Source organism: Camelina sativa, chromosome 9 (genome assembly GCF_000633955.1).
Source record: "Camelina sativa cultivar DH55 chromosome 9, Cs, whole genome shotgun sequence".
In the NCBI taxonomy this organism is placed as follows: domain Eukaryota; kingdom Viridiplantae; phylum Streptophyta; class Magnoliopsida; order Brassicales; family Brassicaceae; genus Camelina; species Camelina sativa.
In genome coordinates this window covers 25,761,769-25,779,547 of record NC_025693.1, presented here as the reverse complement: position 1 = coordinate 25,779,547, position 17,779 = coordinate 25,761,769, and the positions used below count along the sequence as shown (strand labels likewise).

Genomic DNA, 17,779 nt, shown 5'->3' with positions numbered 1-17,779 from the left:
GGACTATTTCGAGCGGATGGGTGATTTAAAAGCTGCTGCAAAGGTAGCCTTACGACGAGTTGAGTCTATATATTACAAGCCCCAGGAAGTTTATGATGCTATGAGAAAATTGGCCGAGTTGGTGGAAGAAGAAGAAGAAACTGAGGAGGAAAGTGGACCTACTATTTCATTCATTGTTGTTCCGGAGGTTGTTCCTCGTAAGCCTACCTTCCCAGAGAGTAGCCGAGCTATGATGGACGTTCTTGTGTCCCTTATCTACAGAAATGGAGATGAGCGGACCAAAGCCCGTGCAATGCTATGTGATATCAATCACCATGCTTTAATGGACAACTTTGTGACTGCTAGAGACCTGTTGCTGATGAGTCATCTGCAAGACAACGTCCAGCACATGGACATCTCAACACAGATTCTCTTTAACAGGACCATGGCGCAGCTTGGTCTTTGCGCCTTCCGGGTTGGTATGATCACTGAGTCCCATAGCTGCCTCTCTGAGCTGTACTCTGGTCAAAGAGTGAGGGAGTTGCTTGCCCAAGGTGTCTCGCAAAGCCGATACCATGAGAAAACCCCAGAGCAGGTAATTATTTATTTTCTGATTTCGGTCTTCTAATACTAATAGAATGTGAAAATAAATTGTTATGAGCATATAGTTTTGACTGAAACATGATTACAAGCACCGTTACATTTTGGGGTTTTTCATTTTGTTTCCATTTTACGCAATCCATTTTCTCCTTTTTAGCTTGGATTCTTGGTCATGTTGTTGTTTCGTTCAGTGTATATTTGATATTAAAATTTCTTTGGTTTTACCAGGAAAGGATGGAGAGGAGAAGACAAATGCCGTACCATATGCACATTAACCTCGAGCTCCTGGAGGCAGTTCATCTCATCTGTGCCATGCTACTTGAAGTTCCAAACATGGCTGCAAACTCGCACGATGCCAAACGCAGAGTGATTAGCAAGAATTTCCGCCGGCTGCTCGAGATCAGTGAAAGGCAAGCATTCACTGCACCACCTGAGAATGTACGTGACCACGTCATGGCAGCCACCAGAGCTCTGACCAAAGGGGATTTCCAAAAGGCGTTTGAAGTTTTGAACTCTCTTGATGTGTGGAGGCTGCTCAAGAAACGTGACAGCATCCTCGATATGGTGAAAGATAGGATCAAAGAAGAGGCTCTAAGGACTTACCTATTCACATACTCAAGCTCCTATGAGTCCTTAAGTCTTGATCAGCTGGCCAAGATGTTTGACGTTCCTGAGGCACAGGTCCACAGCATTGTGAGCAAGATGATGATTAATGAGGAACTTCATGCAAGCTGGGACCAGCCAACTCAGTGCATTGTCTTCCATGAAGTGCAACACAGCAGATTACAGTCATTGGCTTTCCAGTTAACCGAGAAACTCTCCATTTTGGCAGAGAGCAATGAAAGGGCAATGGAATCTAGAACCGGTGGAGGTGGCCTGGATCTGACTTCAAGGAGAAGGGACAACAATCAGGACTATGCAGGAGCAGCATCAGGTGGTGGTGGATATTGGCAAGACAAGGCAAATTACGGACAAGGTAGACAAGGTAACAGATCCGGGTATGGTGGAGGAAGACAAAATGGTCAGTGGTCGGGGCAGAACCGAGGAGGGTATGCAGGAAGAGTTGGATCAGGAAACAGAGGTATGCAAATGGATGGCTCAAGCCGTATGGTGAGTCTTAACAGAGGTCTTCGTGCTTAAAGAGGATGAGGAGAAATCTGCAGGCAGTGTTGAACCTTAGGCTCTCTACTTAAAAGACTTTTTGTTATGTTTTTAATTCCTTTTTGTTATCGAATTGTTCTTTCTAAGAGATGTTCGTTCATCGCAAGTTCCCTCATTGTGACTCTTTCTTTTCTTTTTGATATTGGCAGTTGTTTGAAAAATACTTTTAAGAATGCTTTATTGGAAAGTTTAATAAGTTTTTTTCTGCGTCACTTTTGTGGAAAAGAAGAAGACTCATTGTTTCTCATGCTTGCAGGTTTTGTTTTTGTAGGATTATTATCTTTGTTTGCTTAGTTTTCTTCTTCTCGATACAGTGTATTTGATTAAACTCTCATCCTGAACATCCCTGATGATATTACTTATCAGATATTGATGTCGAGTCACATGGATGACCTTCAAAGCATTCTTTCAATTGGTGATTACACTCAACATATCTGCACTGCATGAACAAAGATTCCTGATTTTTCTGTGTATTAGTAACTAACGAAAGCCTCATTGACAAAGCCTTTAATTCGAGAAAGGAGACATATACAAGATACTATGTGTCTAAACAAAAAAACAGCCGACTCATACACAAACAGGTTTGCTAAATTCTTGTTCCCGACTTCACAATGAATTTCTGGACCACAACTTATTGCCAGCTGAGATACCATCTCCAACTCCTGTGCAAAAGTATTTGTCAACTAAGAGTGTTACAGCTTCCCATCATCCTAGACAAATGATTGCTTAGAAGTTACTAAGCTCATTTCTACCATCTAAAGCTTTTGACGAACAACTATTAATCGATAACTAGTGGGGTAGCCTCACCAGCATCATCGATTATTGAGCTTGTCAACACTTTCCTCTTCAGTAGTAGTATCGCTTTCCACCGTAGGTTCTTCTAAAGCCTCTGGAATTTCCTTAGAGGCTGGGATGCTTTTCTGAGTCTGCAGACCTGTCGTGCGTGCTAGATCAATCCATTGCTGCAACATTGTCATGAAAAGTTGGGATAAAGTCCAAAGTACTTCCAAAATAAGAGTTCAGGATACTAAGCTTAAAAAAGAGCAAAGGAAATAAAAGAAACCAAATATACAGGCGTGTAACTCTGACCTGTGTTCCGAAATATGAGTTAAGTGTCCTGACAACAAAAGAAATTGTATTTACAAGTAGAGGCTGAGAAGAAAGTTCATCAGAAAGGCGATGCTCTATTAATCCAGCAATTATCTGCATATAAAGATACTTTCATGTCAGAGACATCAATCAAATCATAATCTCTTTCATCAATGCTCTTCCTTAGCTAAGACAAAGAAGTAACATACATACACCATCACTGTCAAGCAGCATGGGTCATTATACCTGGTAACGAAGATTTGCAGATGTTCCCAGAAAACCTCCATAAACCATTGCCGTCTTCAGAAGAGGAGACCTCTTCGGCTTCTGAGCAACGACCAACTCAGGTTTAATGAGGTTTCGTACCGAATTCAATGCATTTGAAGCTCCCACAGCTGCAAAACTGGAAACAACCCCAACACCAGCAAGCTTTAAGCCACCAACAACAACTGAAGCAATTCTAAGATTCAGATTCCACTCTCTTCCAGCAAGACTTTTCTGAAATGCATTATCAGGTATTGATCCTAGGAGGCTCCTCAGGGCTTCTATGCTGTCTGGTCCAGTGATCTCGTCAGCATATGAAAGAAAAGACAAAGTTGGTGCAGGAAGCCAAACTGTGAAAAAATCAACGACTGATCCTCTCACTGTATCAGTTATAACATAATCAATTTCTTCAAAGAAATTCTCTTTCCGCTTCTCATATTGTGCTATTAGTGTGGTTGTTATTGATATAGCCTCTTCGATAGCTAACCTATTCAGGAATTTAGGATCTGCCAATAACCTTTCTCGGAAACCCTGTATCACAACAATTCACAGTGAATCATCATTATTGAAATTCCACTTAACTGTTCAGGATATTATCAACTCTGGGAGATAAATATAGGACAAGTAATGTATGGATAGACTGGTAAGCTCTGCTATATCAATATAGAGCAGAAAGCATAAATATTCCATGCAAACATCTCACAAAATAAATATCATCCAAAATAAATATACCTGGAACCGCTGAGTAAGCTCAGAAATAAAAGGATACTGCTCCAAATCAAAGAGATTCTGCAGAGCCTCAGGAGACACCAGACCAAGGTCTAATCCATTTTGAATATCCTGGAAAGCATGGAATAGATTCCATTGATAAGAGAGTTTCAGATACAAGGGTGCAGTTCGTCAATATAATTAAAGCAAACCATATGAATCTTACCGGTGGAAGGGCATCTCGTCTTCTTCCAGCTGCACTCATTACTCGAGCGATCTCTGCTCGGTCAAAGCAGTTTCTACTGCAGGGTCTTGCTGCAGAATACCACAAGAAATCAGCAACTGGAGTTTCACCCTCTCTTCGCAAGTACTGTCTTTCAGGATCAAGTAATACAACAATTTGGTTTTTCTTTGGAAACTTCCTTGAGATCCTGGCTGGCAAACCCGTTCCTCTTGAACCATACTCAACATGACTTGCCCCTGTCACAACCAACAGTAGACCAGTACCCCCTCCATCTGCTACTGCTTGTAAAATAACTTGTGACATAGTATGGTCTTCAACAACTCTTGTTTGTGACGACAAATAAGAGCTTGGTCCAAACGGAACAATCTGCGTCGGGAGGCTCATATCGAATGTAGATCTATGTGAGAATGAGGAAAATCCTGAGATAAACCCAGAACCAGCAGGGGGAGTGTATAATTTACGCTCAGCCTTTGAAAGACCACGAATACCCTCTGCTTGGACAGTTCTTAAAACCTACATAAGAGTAAGCAAAGTTTTGTCAACTTCTTATCAGAGTCACAATTAAAAGCAATATTGATCAAAAGCTCACTCTCTTAACATGTCCATATTCAGTAGAAATGATCAAAATCAAATTCATGCCACTTACACTATGAAGATTGTAATTAGTCCCATAAACATAGTGTATCCAAGAGTGTTATTCAAAAATACCAAATCTAACACCACTCTAGAACCGAATAAGAACAATGAAAATCAAGCAGCATAATCAAAAGGATTTGCAAATTAGCCCTGAAGTACAAAAGATCATCGAAAGATTCCAAACCAAACCAAACCAAACCAAACAGTTAACTACATGTCTACATCCAAATACATTAAAGACTCTACCTTAAGAGGAGTGCCGCAAGCAATTAGTTTAACAGAGTTATCGCGACAGTAACTTAAAAGAGGCTCATACTCTTGCCAGCGTTGAGGCGGCCAATGTGTCACATAAGACTTCAATGTCTCTCCGTCCATCCTGCCACCAAAACAATACTCACGATCACGAAAATTACATTACGCTGTACTCTCGAGCTTGCAATTAGAATGTGTAGGTGTAGCAAAACCTCTTATCCATGTATTGATTAAGCTGGTCCTGCAAATCAAGAGGGAACGCTTCCAGTGCCACAGAGATTTGACGCTCGCTCTCAACGCATCTCTTCTTCAAGTTTCTAACGATTTCGAGTTCAAGCTCCTTATCGTCTTTGGTAGGCACCTGCTCCGCTTCGCCGAGGTACACAACTCTCGCGTTCATCAGCTTCTCCCACACTTTCTTCTTATCTTTTCCCATAGCCATCGGCTCACCAATCGCCGTCGCATCATAGATTCTCGAGGTTATAGTCTCTTCCTTATTCACAGACGGCGGCGGTGGAGCAGCGGCGGTCGCAGGAGGAGGAGGAGGAGCTGGTGATTCCGCAGGCGAAGTCACTGTAGCGGAAGAGTTCTCCTCGGAGGCTAAAGAGACAGACGGCTTGAGAATCAAGGAAGCAGCGGAAGCGAGAAGCGGCGTGAGAAGAAGAGCGCGGCGAGAGAAGGCGGCTCGGGATGGAAGAAGATCGGAATCGGAAAGAGCAACGATGGATGGAGAATTGTTTTTATCATTAGCGAGGTTGATCGGAAAATGAAGGCCATGGAAACGATGACGGCGAGGACGGGAGGAGGAAGAGCAAGGGCAGTGAAATAATAATGGTTGAGAAACGAAGAGATCATTTGTAGCCGTGAGTTTCATTCTCAGGGAAGAGCAGAGGGAGCTCCGTTTTGTACACGTCAGCTTACTACTTCACACATTGCTCTTGCGATACGAATGAGGGAAGAATTTTAATTTTAATTTTAATTCAGTTTTCATCTGAATTTTTGATTTTATATGATGATCGGGGAAGATAAGATAAGCCACGTCATTTATGTAAGACATTCGCAATTATTTTTTTCTGGCGCAGGAAAATTCATACTTCTTTCGGAGTCTTGTGACAAAAATCCGATAAGCCAAAAAAAAAACATAATGTTTACGTCCCACTCATTGATCAAAAGATCAACACAAGACTCTTTGCAACTAAACAGATTACAAACATAGGAGAGAAGAAGAAGACGAATAGTACAGTCTCGGGATGAGGAAGGTTTTACTCATTTGCTGTGGAACTGAAACTCTGAAAGAAACCATCATATATCACTGGATGTTGATATCGTGGAACGATGGCAAGACCGCAACCAGAGGATCACCATAACCTATGGAGTCTGTTTGCATATGAAAAGAAGCATGATTTTATCAGTTTTCTTATATGATTTCTGAATGTTTATATAAGCTCAAAATTTTTACCTCCGTCATCTGAAAGAAGCTTGAGGACTTCCCCAGCTACATCCGACTGTTCCATAAATAGCAAAGAACAATGAGTCTTGATTTGATAGTTTCAAAGAAGAGATGGATATATTAGCAGCTTAAGCTATTACCGTCACTGGAAGTTCTGTTCCCAACTGATGTAAGTATCCAATCACTTGGCCTTCCTTTATTTCATCACCCTGAGGAATACATTTTCGCTTATTAGGATGTGAATAATCTTAAATCTTATTTGTGTTTTCATTGTAAGAGAAGAAAAAGAGTTTAGTAGAGTTATTTACCTCTTTGCAGCTAGGAGATAGTTTCTTTCCTTTTACAGTTCTGCTTCTGTGAAACTCGCCAACCTTTTGACAAGAGAAGAAGAAACAAATATCAAATTAAACAAGAAGGAATGCGAGAAAGGGATATGGAAACCAATACTTAATTAGGAGATGGATCTCATACTGAGGGAGATTTGACTAGAACATAATTGTTTGATCCAGATGCCTCCAAAGCTGCCAACTTTGCTGGTTTCCCATATGATGTATTCATAAATGGAGATACTTTTTCAGACGGTTTTGCTGTAGATGGGCTGGGAGCAGAGGAAACCGATTGATTCATGGGCTCAGAAGGAATTGGAGGTGCTACGGTTGGAGATATATCCTCCACAGGAATGGGGTTTGTGGTAGCTCCAATCTTCCGTTTTAGGTTCATCTCGAAATCTCCAACCTGCAGTGAAAAAAAGCATCAGAAATTGTAATTGTTGGAATCTACGTTAAAGAATCAGCTCCATTGTTAGTAGTAATAACATGCACTTGTCTTCGTCATAGCGTTAAAGAATAGTTTACAAAAACAGTGAAGTTTAAAGTTAACGCCAGAGTATCTTGCCTTGAGTTTCAGGACAGCAACCTCAGTCTCATCACACATCTCGTGAACCAGTGTCTGCAACATTGAAGAAAGAAAAAACATACAATTCATCAAACGATAGATAAAGAAAGGCCCAGACTGAAGTTATGCATCCAAAAAGTAGATTGCCTGAAGTTATGCATCCAAAATCCTGACGATCTAGAAAGTGCATATTTGAGGACATCGTCAAATCATCACCTACCAAACTTATAAGCTAAAATACCTAATACTGTATCTAAAACCCAAAGAAGGCAAAAGAAGAAACCTCCACTTCTTTCGGGAAAGTTGTCCTTCGAACAGATTTCTTCCCGTTTGACACAGTTGCATCAGATGAATCTGCAAAAGTTGAGGAAAGAAAAGAAAATGTTCTAATATTCACATCACTCTATTTCATAGTTCCAAGACAGTTGGAAAAGATGAAGAGTTACAGCTAGCCTTAGGAGACTAGTAACATACTTAGCCAATGGAACGTGTTAAGCTAAGTGATGAGGCAAACCATTACAATCCAAACAGTCAAAAAGGCATCAACCAGCAATAACAAACATGTAGAAGAATTGCGGAAACTCACCATCGCTTTTGGTTGTTGTCGAAGTTTTAGAGGCCTTTGCACGTAACACAAGCGTGTAATTGCTGCTCCTGTTGGATAATCTCCACCGTGGTACACAAGAAGTACCAGAAGCAGACCAATTTCCAGAAAGCAAGTGAAGCTCACTCTGTGACCCTAAAGTCTCTGCAAAATGGAGCGAGAAAATTCCCACTTGAGACTAAAATCCAAAGGAACCATCAAGAGGAAAATAAAATGCGTCTTTGATACAAAATTAGACATTCAAGATCCGAAATCGAAACCTAATTCAGTCACCACAACAACCAATTGCCACAAAAAGATCGGATCTATCAAAACATGAAAACCTCAAACAGTAAACCTTAAGAACGGATAATACACTCTAAGAAGCAACAACGTCACTAACTGATAGCTTGAATCTATGCATTTCTACTCATGCTCCTCTGTTTCTAATTTTACTCAACGAAGGAAGGAAAGCAACGAGACAGAGCCAGAGAGAGACACTCACGATGAAGAGATCCGAGAGCTGCAGAAGACGCCATTGGAAGAAGAAAAGCGTGAGCTTTAGAGAAAGGAGAAGAAGGTTTTTGGGTTGGTTGAATTAACGCCAAAAATAGAAAATTGGGTTAGTTGAGCTAAGGAAGATGACGGTTGGGCAACTTTAATTATTTTGAGCGGCCTTCTTCTTCTTTGGTTACTCCGTCCGCCGCATCTACAGTACGGTCAGTCACTGTTCTTGCTAGCGTGCGCCTGGGATAAAAGCGTACTCTAATGGGTCTATTATTAACAAAGGCTTTTTTTCTTATGTGCTTCTCATCTTTTTCTTTTAACAGTCTTTTTGCAAATGTCAATACTATTGAGCTATCTTCTATGAACTTACTTGACATGGAATCAATCAACAAACAAGACTGATTTGTGCGAAGGTAAAAACAATGGAAGGACCTCTCAGTATAAAACCAAGCCTGAATCTTCAACAATTCAGTTCAATCATTTGTAGAAAATGACTTTAAACTGCTACAATACAACAATACTCTCTTTGACACAAGAAGACTCGGTCATCTCATTCATTAATGATTCCTGATATACTACGATACCAAAAAAAAAAACAAAAAAGAGGAGATTTCAAAGGTGTTTCTGGTTCTGTTCGATTCCTAAAAATGTCTTCTATTCTTCTTGTTTCAAGCATGCTTCAGGTAGTCTAAAGCTTAGACAAAACATCGCCTGCAAAGTTAAAAAAATATCCATGCTCAGGAACTAGAGATGGTCTCTCTTTTGATAATCTACCAAAAATCAATTTCAAGCTAAAAGAAAAACAGATGAGTGGGATCTTACCTTGTTTGGAGCTACATCTCTGACCTTGTGGAAGACTGGATCTTCTATATGGAACTTCAAAGCAGTTTCAGCTTCCTTTAAAATGTCACACAAGCTGTATTTCAGATTTTAAGGCATGCCAAAAAATGCTACCAGATCTTTGGTATCAAGATATGATAGTAGTGAAGAAAACAAAACTAGAAGGGGCAAGCAGGAGGGAGTGGTTGATACTTACTGCAATTATAGACTCTGTGGTTTCGGTTGCACGAATAAAGCAATAGCAGTGAATTAAAGGAAGAGGTCCTTTCCAATACTTCCTTTGAATAACATTACTAAAAGAATCTGCAAAAACAATTACAGCGCTTATATGCAATAGTAATATGAAAAGAACAAATCATGAGTTCCTTTATTACTTCTAACTAGGATTGAAGAACAAATCACACATTTAAGCCTTAAAACGTAATGCATCTTCTATTAATATTGAACCTGGTCCTAATGAACTTGCGAATGCGGAATATAGTTGATGAAACTCTCTTTTCACATGACGTAAACAACATCACAATGGTATTATATAACATAAACAGCATAACAGTATACTGAATCAAGATCGATAATTTATGAGCTGCAATTTCTTACGCAAGACTCTACTCCCTAATTTAACACAAAAATCTAGAATCATAGATAGCATACCTATAAACTCCAAGGCAGAAGCTGGAAGGTTCATAATAACATGGTCGATATGTTCCCACGGCTTTGCAATTGGAAGCAATGTTTGTCTCAACCTCTTCTTTGCGTGTCCTTCTATACCCTGGCAGTCTTTTCCTACCCCATTTTCTGCAGTCAATAATATGCTTGTGAATCGTGATGATCCCCAAGGCAATATTTACGAATAGAATGTCTTAGAGAGACATTTCTTACCTGTCTTTATAATACTAGATGGCTTCTTGATTGCACCAAGAGCATCATTTATGCTTGCATTGGATTCATGTATCTCCTCTCCACTAATTCCAGCATTTTTATCTTCAAGATTAGTCTCAGCTATGGTAAAGCACAATAAAGAGAAACCCACTGTTAAAAGTTATTCTTTATGCCAACTATAATGCAAAAAAATATAGTTTAAATCAAAAGAACTACCTCCTTGACTCACGACTGCTTCCTTTGTTTTATCATCAGCCATTGATTGCAGATTACCCTCACAAGTTGACACCGTCATCAACTGAGAGAAAAATTTACGAGCATCCATATTGTGCACACAAATCAAATCATCAACCTTATTGAATTTTGCATTGATCTTCAAGTACCGAACACTGTCTGGATTTAAATCATTTGCATAAACGAAGCATCCTTTTTGTGCAGCTGGAATAGCAAAAGGCCCAATACCAGCAAACATATCACACACGGTTTCTCCAGGTTTAAACAAAGATGAAAGCCGCATGTGCTCATGCTCCAATCTAGAATTCCAATATACCAAGCCATAGTCCAGCTTAAATCTTGCCCCATATTGTTTCACTTCTGTTTCCATATCATTTTCCCCAGCTAGCACTTCAAACTTTGGAACTCGAAACTCATTACTGATAGTCCCAACTTTATTCACAATTGTCTTGATTCTTGGATAATTTTTCTACAAATATAAAAGACCACCAGAAGGTTAGATGCATTTGTTGTAATGATACGAGATGCAATTATCAAACAAAAAAAAAGCTATCATTAAAAAAACATCAAAAACTTACATCGTAAATAACCTTTGCTATAACATCTTTGAATGGAAGGAGCTCATCATGTAGATTTAAGTGGGCAATATGACCTGCACGTAGTAAGCAAAGAGATGTTGGTTCTCTTGAGAGAGGAATCATACTACTTCAAAACTTAGTAAGAAAATGTACCCATTAGTCTTTAAGTTGCAGACTAGATAGAAATAAGTTACAACAAATGCACACAAAAATTGCTAGATCATGCAAACAGAGTTATTTTAATCTAGGTTGTTGAGTTAAAAAAGTAAACAGATAGTACTTAACTATTGTTTCAAAAGATGAAGGTATATCCACTCCATCTGGCAGAATCTGCTTCAATACGTGATCTGCAAGAAAAGAACAATATCAGAAGGTTTCAAATCACCTAAACAGGATAAGGACTTAATGAAACAAGAATCAAGGCTAATAGAAACCAAAAAAATCCGTTAGACCATTTACGAACAGCCTATGAGTCGGATTCTCTCACATCCTTAGCAATAACCAATTAAATGGGGCAAATGTCAGGGTACCACAAACCAATTGGCGACTAAACCAACAATAGTTACAAGGAAATGGTTAACCAACTTTCTCGTACATATGTATAGAAAGCTCATAAAAGATAGCATGCAGGAAAACTAGCTCTTCTAAACGTCCTGTTAATTCCAAAATAGAGACGGTAATGGAAAGAATCTTCCTAATGAATTTGTTGTCTTACCTGCACTCCAATAGGAATACCCAAGAGAGACCGAATGAGGAACAACTTCAAGTTCACTTACTTTCTTGAGCTGGTTAAGTTTATCCTCCGGTATCTCCGACAAATCTGTCCTATAACAAAGAAAGACTTGGTTAGTACAAATAATCCCACTATTACCTAGACACATTCCCAAGATAAAGAATGAACTCTTACCAGCACTTTTAACGTTTTCGGACAATATCACCAAACGAGTCTTTTCACAGGTAGGATCTTCAGTGATAGGCTTAATCCGTGGCATGTTGATCATGTATCTACACGTTTATCAAACCAAGTAACTTCCTTTTCATCAATAAGAACACAAACCACACTAAAAAGGCAATGCAATACACATCAGCTCCTACAATCTTGATTCAATAAGTTGTCAATTTTTTTTAATCTAAATATGGCTGCTTACTCCACTTTCTCATTGAACTTATTATTCTTTGAATTTGAAGTTTTGGAGATCCTCAGCTCAATAATTTGAGTTATTACAGAAGAAACGTACCCATTGAGAATGCGAGTTGCACTTTTACAGAGTTCACGAGGAATTCTAAGAGCCCACAGCTTGAGATCGACATCGAACTTGCTTTCATCAAACATGGTGCTTACGGTGTCGTTTTACAATGGTCAAGTATCCAAAAGACAAGAAGAAAGAGCCGAGCGAAGAAATCGGCGGGAGAAGAAGAACGAAGGAATCACCCAAACCGTGGCCTCCGTCAGTAAAGCCGTCAAGGTTTAGTCGTACACTCTCGCTATTTTAGGGTTTGATTAAAAAAAATAGAAAATATTGATCCCAAAAAAAAAAACAGCAAAAAGAGGAGTCGAACCATTGACTTTGAGGTTTTGGGCCGGCTCAACTCGGGCCCTAAGACCATGTGCATCGCACCGTCCTTCTTCATCATCTTCGTCTCCGTCAACTAGAGTCAACAACAATGTTTCCACGGTATGATTCGACTTCTTATAAATCCGTGAAATTCATATTCTCCATGCCCGATTTCGTTATTCGAATTTTGATTTGTGACAAAAAAAATGGTACAAAAAATGCCCGATTTCGTTATTTGAAGTATTGTTTCCTCAGCTGCCTTGGATGCTTAGATTCTGTTTAGTGCTTGGTTGAATTAGTTTTGACTTGATACTTAGTTTTAACATCACAACCTGATTCGTTGATCTTGTAAAGACTAGGATATTAATTAGCTGGATTGTGTCAGGAGTTTAACCCTGATGATATTCTCCGTAAGGATGATGTTAAAGCTGTGATTGAAGATTTGGGTTTGAATGGTAAGCTTCAAGACCAGAGATTATGGTTCCGAGCACCTAAGCTGACTATCTCCGAGAAGCTATCTCTTGGTAAACGAAAGGTAATGCCTTTTTTTTTCTTCTTCTCTTTGAAATTGCTCATTCCAATTGGTTATAGTTTTGTTGAGAAATGTGATTTTCTGTGTGACGTTTTCATCATGGATTCATTCAAATTTTGTCCAGATGGAAGAAGTAAAAAGGAATCCTACCTCTACTGTATCTGCTGGATCTGCATTGTCACAGGCAAACGGTAGTGTTGCATCTCCAGGTCTTGGTACGGNTGCTGGATCTGCATTGTCACAGGCAAACGGTAGTGTTGCATCTCCAGGTTGGTACGACTAATCATACTCTCTGCATTTTTTTTACAAACCATTTAATCTCTATCTACAGGCGTTGTGACTGTTTCTTTACCCTTTGTTTCTGAAGCGAGTAAAGCTTCTGTGGCACATCAGTGGCCTAATCGTGAAGTTAACACAAGTGGAAGCCACTTGAAAATGGAGAGACCTCAGATAACGCTTAACGGTGCTTCTCAAGGGACTCGTAAGTCCCTCCTATCCCCCTTTGTTTTTTTCTAGATGTAGTTGTACTGATAACTGATAAGATACTTTGAACCTTTGATATCAGAACTCTTTTCTTGCGGCCAGGTATATTATAGTTGGTTTGCTACTGCTTTCTACAATAGGACTTATAAATTTGGTGAAGGTGGTTATAACAGCCAATTACAGATAACTGACTAGGTTATTAGGCTTGTAGCTNTAAGTCCCTCCTATCCCCCTTTGTTTTTTTCTAGATGTAGTTGTACTGATAACTGATAAGATACTTTGAACCTTTGATATCAGAACTCTTTTCTTGCGGCCAGGTATATTATAGTTGGTTTGCTACTGCTTTCTACAATAGGACTTATAAATTTGGTGAAGGTGGTTATAACAGCCAATTACAGATAACTGACCGATTACTAGGTTATTAGGCTTGTAGAGTTACTAACCCTCATGCTTGAAAATAATTATGCTTTTTGTGAATGCTGTCATTTTCTTGCTTAATTTTTGTGAATGAGAGATGATAAATATTACTGGTCATGTTAACTTTTCTTTTTCGTTAGGTTTCTTTCTTGAGTTGCTAATTTTACATGTTATGTTTCCAGTTCTTTGTTAGCGTTTTCTTTTCCGATTTTGAGTTTGTTTCAACTTTCATATACCACTTGTTTCTCTGTTTCAGCAATTTCTTCCACAAACTATTATGCTGCACCCTGGTCTGCCCAACCTCAATCCACAAACTAATTTTTGTAACTTTGTAATTTTCTTATATTATTAATATTAATGTTATATGTTTTATTTGAATTTAAACTTTAATATGATTTTTACTTATTAATTTAAATATTTAATTTTAAATATTAAAAAAATATTTATTTTTACGGGGAACCAATTATTTAAGGACACCAATACTTGTACCAAAATTAAGAAACTCTGAAAATAAGATTAATATATTTGAGGGACCACATGCTCTAAAATATCTAATCTACACGAGCTTTCTGATTCAGAAACTACTACACACAACTCTTGATTTTTTGGTTCACACTTTCGGATCGGAAACCTCACGGCCAGATCAACCTCACGCGCCACCGCCATGGCAACTCCACCGACGCTACCTGTCACAAATCAGCAAGCTGTTCAATCTCAGCCACCAATCAACACACCTGCCTTCCGAACTTTCTTCTCACGCCTCTCCACCTCGATCCGTGATGGCTTGTCACAGCGTCGTCCGTGGACGGAGCTCGTCGATCGAAGCTCCATGGCTCGTCCTGAATCTCTCACCGACGCCTTGTCCCGGATCAGGAAAAATCTCGCCTACTTCAAGGTGAACTACGTCGCCATCGTCTCCCTCGTGCTCGCCTTTTCGCTTTTCTCTCATCCTCTCTCCCTTCTCGTCCTCCTCGGTCTACTAAGCGCGTGGATGTTCCTTTACCTCTTCCGGCCATCAGATCAGCCATTGGTCGTCTTCGGTCGCACTTTCTCTGATCGAGAGACCTTGCTTGCTCTTGTGCTGTCTACGATCGTCGTCGTGTTTATGACGAGCGTTGGATCTCTCTTAACCTCTGCGCTTATGGTTGGTGTTGCGATTGTTTGCGTACACGGTGCGTTTGTGGTTCCGGATGATCTATTCTTGGACGATCAAGAGCCTGCCAATGCTGGATTGCTCTCATTCCTTGGAGGTTCTGCTACCTCAGCTGCTGCAGCTGTCTCCGGGAGAGTTTAAGAGCTGGATTCGATTCAGATCTCGTTGAGATGAGTATTCGTGCCTTTTAATTACAGTTGTGATTGGTAACTCGGTACTGATTTTAGGGATTTGGTGTTGTTGATTTGAATGTTGATTCGTAATGAAGCTCTACAGATTTAGAACTACGAATTTTTTGGTTGCAATATCTGCTTCTTCTTGTGTTGTTTTACTCTTATGCTCAGATGTAGAATACTCAAAGTTGATCTTTCTCTATTGTTCTGCTATCGTGGGATTCACTGTTAAAATCTCATCTCCTTTCAATCAGTTTTTCAGAGCATTGTTAACCAAAATGTTCTATTTGCATTCAGAGTTCCTTAGCATGTTTAATGGAGATTAAGTGACAGAATAGTTTGATCTGGAAGCACTTAGCTAGAAAAACTTAGTAGTTTCAAAATGCTATAGAGTAACAAATAGGTGATTTCTGTAGAGTACTACTAACTAGAGTGTCTATGTGTGGTGCATGTTCCTTGTATAATGATCCATTTCACTGTGGCTAGTAGAGGATAGTAGCCAGTCACTTAGAGAACAGCGCTTTCGGGTAGGACTGGTGAAATTCTTTTAACAGTTGTTCCGTCATCTTCTTATTTGAGTTTTGTGCTATTTTCGGTGTCAAACCCCATAGGATCTTTTGCGCTTGTTAGTGTAGTATTCATAGCTGTTACATTGATCGTATAGTGGCTACTTCTTCACTAACTGCAGTTATCTCCTATTTTTGCTCACTTGTTTTGTGATTTGAATTGAGAATCTTTCATGCTTTATGGATGGAATAGATATGATTGTCTTGCTTTCCCTTTTTTGAAGCTTTATCAGATGGCCAAAATTAACTAGCTAGGTTAGATCCAGCTGTGTATGTAGATTATATGGTGGGCAAGTCGGATTTCATGATATATGGAAACGAAATTTGTCTATCAAACTAGAATCAGTTTGCAGTTTGCTCATAGTCCCCACTTTTGGAAATATAGCACTTACTACTGTTAAAAGAGATTTGGTGAAGACAATGTGATCCGATGAAAAGTGTAGGGTGTTATTAGTTGGTTAATTTGTTCACAAAATTAGGACAAGCTTTGGTGTACGTACGATGGTTATTGGTTTGTGTTTAGTTAACTTCGAAAGATTGATTGAACTTTATTTTTGTGATTGAGAATTGGGTAATCTGGTATAGTATTATTGGCCTTCAATTCCAGGGTCTAAAAATAATTCAAAGAGAACCCACTTTAATGTAATTTCTTTAGCTACAGCTTTATCTGCTTGATAAAACTTCCCTTCAAAAATCATCTTGTTTCTTTTCCTCCAAACTTTATGCAAAAATTATTTGAGACAAACAATTGTTGGTGATAGCATTTACAATATATGACATCATTTAAGTTTAAGGTAAGAATCTCCAAACTTTTATTCTTGCAACCATAATAGATGACATGTTTTCAAAAGAAATGGTCATATTTGGTTTATGATTCAGAAGATGTGTTTGAATTGGAATATGTATAGGTAAGAGTTTTCTTAATTTAAAAAGCTTCATGTCTAACGAGTTAGATCCAGGCATCCAGCGCGATACGCGTCTTACCAACCAATCAGCAACTAGCATAAGTAAAAAAAAGAGGAAAGATAGATCAACGTAAACAATAGCATAATAACCTCGTACGGCACACAGCCTTCTCCTCTTTTCATTTTTAATTGTAAAACGGGAAAAAGTTTCACTTTCAAGATTCAAAGTCGTGTGTCTCCTTCTTCTTAAACTAAAAACTACCTTTACTAGTTCCCAATTTAGAGGGGCACTATAGTCATTAAGTATGGGCTTCACTAGTGTGAGTGATCCATGGCTTGTAGGTCCCAGCAAAATATAGCCGTTAGGAGAACAAGTGAAGGAGCGGTTCATTGTCCGTGTCCGTCCATAAGGGCAGCTCCGGCGCACTAAACGAAGCTGGTCTGCAAAACAAAAAACAAACAAAGAATTTTAAAATAATGTATGTTGTCTGCTTTATTTTTGTACTTTATTCAGTTCAGACGAACTCTACTTTGATCTCTCTCTCTTTAGATTTGGAATAAAATTAAATAATGTTGACCTCACATACAAACTAAACTACTACTAAGATAACAGAGTTTTTCTTTTTCTTTTTTAATCCAAGAAATCACAAAAGTTACAAAATTAACCGAGTAAATTTGAATGTAACTATCATATTACTGGTTCAAATTTGAATCATGATAAAATACTCTTTGACAAAATCAAAAAAAAATTGTTTTTTCTAATGATTTAAATCTTTGTCAGAACCAACATTGTGTTTGTATTGTGATTGATGATTTTATCGTTTTTGATACTATAAAACCAACCTTTATGCATTTAACAAGACCTACAAAATCCTAGAAAAAAAAAAAAAAAAATTCCCAATGACATTTTGATGTAGTTAGTAGTAGTAGTAGTAATAATTTACAAACACCGTTAAACAAAATGACATGAGAGCAAGAGTGACCAAAACCCATCGAACAAAACAAAAGTGTTTCAAACACTAATTAATTAACACGAATAAATGAAACTAGCCGTTGGAGGCTCATGTAGTATTATAGGCAAAGAAGCAGAGAGCCA

General features: G+C 38.8%; 5 protein-coding genes across 9 annotated transcripts in view; 2 read left to right on the top strand and 3 right to left on the bottom strand.

Annotated features, from left to right (window-relative positions):
• The window catches only part of LOC104712267 (eukaryotic translation initiation factor 3 subunit C), a 4,269-nt gene extending 2,317 nt beyond the window's left edge, over window positions 1-1,952 (top strand). The window contains exons 4-5 of one of the 3 annotated variants that reach the window (XM_019229348.1): window positions 21-574; window positions 808-1,952. In XM_019229348.1, the coding sequence (XP_019084893.1) occupies window positions 21-574; window positions 808-1,719 (1,466 nt within the window). In that variant the 3' untranslated portion in view covers window positions 1,720-1,952. The remainder of the gene's footprint in view (window positions 1-20; window positions 575-807) is intronic. The other 2 variants (XM_019229349.1, XM_019229347.1) reach the window with 2 other exon arrangements.
• LOC104712266 (protein RETICULATA-RELATED 6, chloroplastic) lies at window positions 2,191-5,904 on the bottom strand. 3 transcript variants are annotated; one of them, XM_010429121.2, is made up of 8 exons: window positions 5,146-5,904; window positions 4,928-5,057; window positions 4,028-4,558; window positions 3,826-3,933; window positions 3,076-3,624; window positions 2,830-2,943; window positions 2,548-2,702; window positions 2,191-2,450 (listed from the first exon to the last, which is right to left on the bottom strand). In XM_010429121.2, the coding sequence occupies exons 1-7, from the start codon at window positions 5,805-5,807 to the stop codon at window positions 2,553-2,555; spliced, it is 2,244 nt and encodes a 747-aa protein (XP_010427423.1). In that variant the 5' UTR covers window positions 5,808-5,904; the 3' UTR covers window positions 2,191-2,450; window positions 2,548-2,552. The 3 variants fall into 3 exon arrangements, with proteins under 3 accessions (XP_010427423.1, XP_010427424.1, XP_010427422.1); XM_010429122.2 differs by having other exon boundaries at window positions 2,191-2,402; XM_010429120.2 differs by having other exon boundaries at window positions 2,191-2,702.
• On the bottom strand, window positions 6,102-8,630 carry LOC104712265 (biotin carboxyl carrier protein of acetyl-CoA carboxylase-like). The gene is made up of 9 exons (XM_010429119.2): window positions 8,366-8,630; window positions 7,864-8,025; window positions 7,561-7,631; window positions 7,278-7,331; window positions 6,855-7,118; window positions 6,692-6,754; window positions 6,524-6,592; window positions 6,393-6,438; window positions 6,102-6,310 (listed from the first exon to the last, which is right to left on the bottom strand). Exons 1-9 carry the CDS (start codon window positions 8,397-8,399, stop codon window positions 6,243-6,245), a joined length of 831 nt encoding a protein of 276 aa, XP_010427421.1. The 5' UTR covers window positions 8,400-8,630; the 3' UTR covers window positions 6,102-6,242.
• LOC104712264 (tRNA (guanine(37)-N1)-methyltransferase 1-like) lies at window positions 8,786-12,400 on the bottom strand. Its single transcript, XM_010429118.2, has 11 exons — window positions 12,137-12,400; window positions 11,806-11,903; window positions 11,614-11,718; window positions 11,183-11,245; window positions 10,899-10,972; window positions 10,303-10,789; window positions 10,087-10,206; window positions 9,859-10,002; window positions 9,404-9,510; window positions 9,190-9,264; window positions 8,786-9,078 (listed from the first exon to the last, which is right to left on the bottom strand). The coding sequence occupies exons 1-11, from the start codon at window positions 12,229-12,231 to the stop codon at window positions 9,022-9,024; spliced, it is 1,425 nt and encodes a 474-aa protein (XP_010427420.1). The 5' UTR covers window positions 12,232-12,400; the 3' UTR covers window positions 8,786-9,021.
• Window positions 14,442-15,465, top strand: LOC104712263 (PRA1 family protein B1). The gene has a single exon (XM_010429117.2). It carries the CDS (start codon window positions 14,551-14,553, stop codon window positions 15,178-15,180), a length of 630 nt encoding a protein of 209 aa, XP_010427419.1. The 5' UTR covers window positions 14,442-14,550; the 3' UTR covers window positions 15,181-15,465.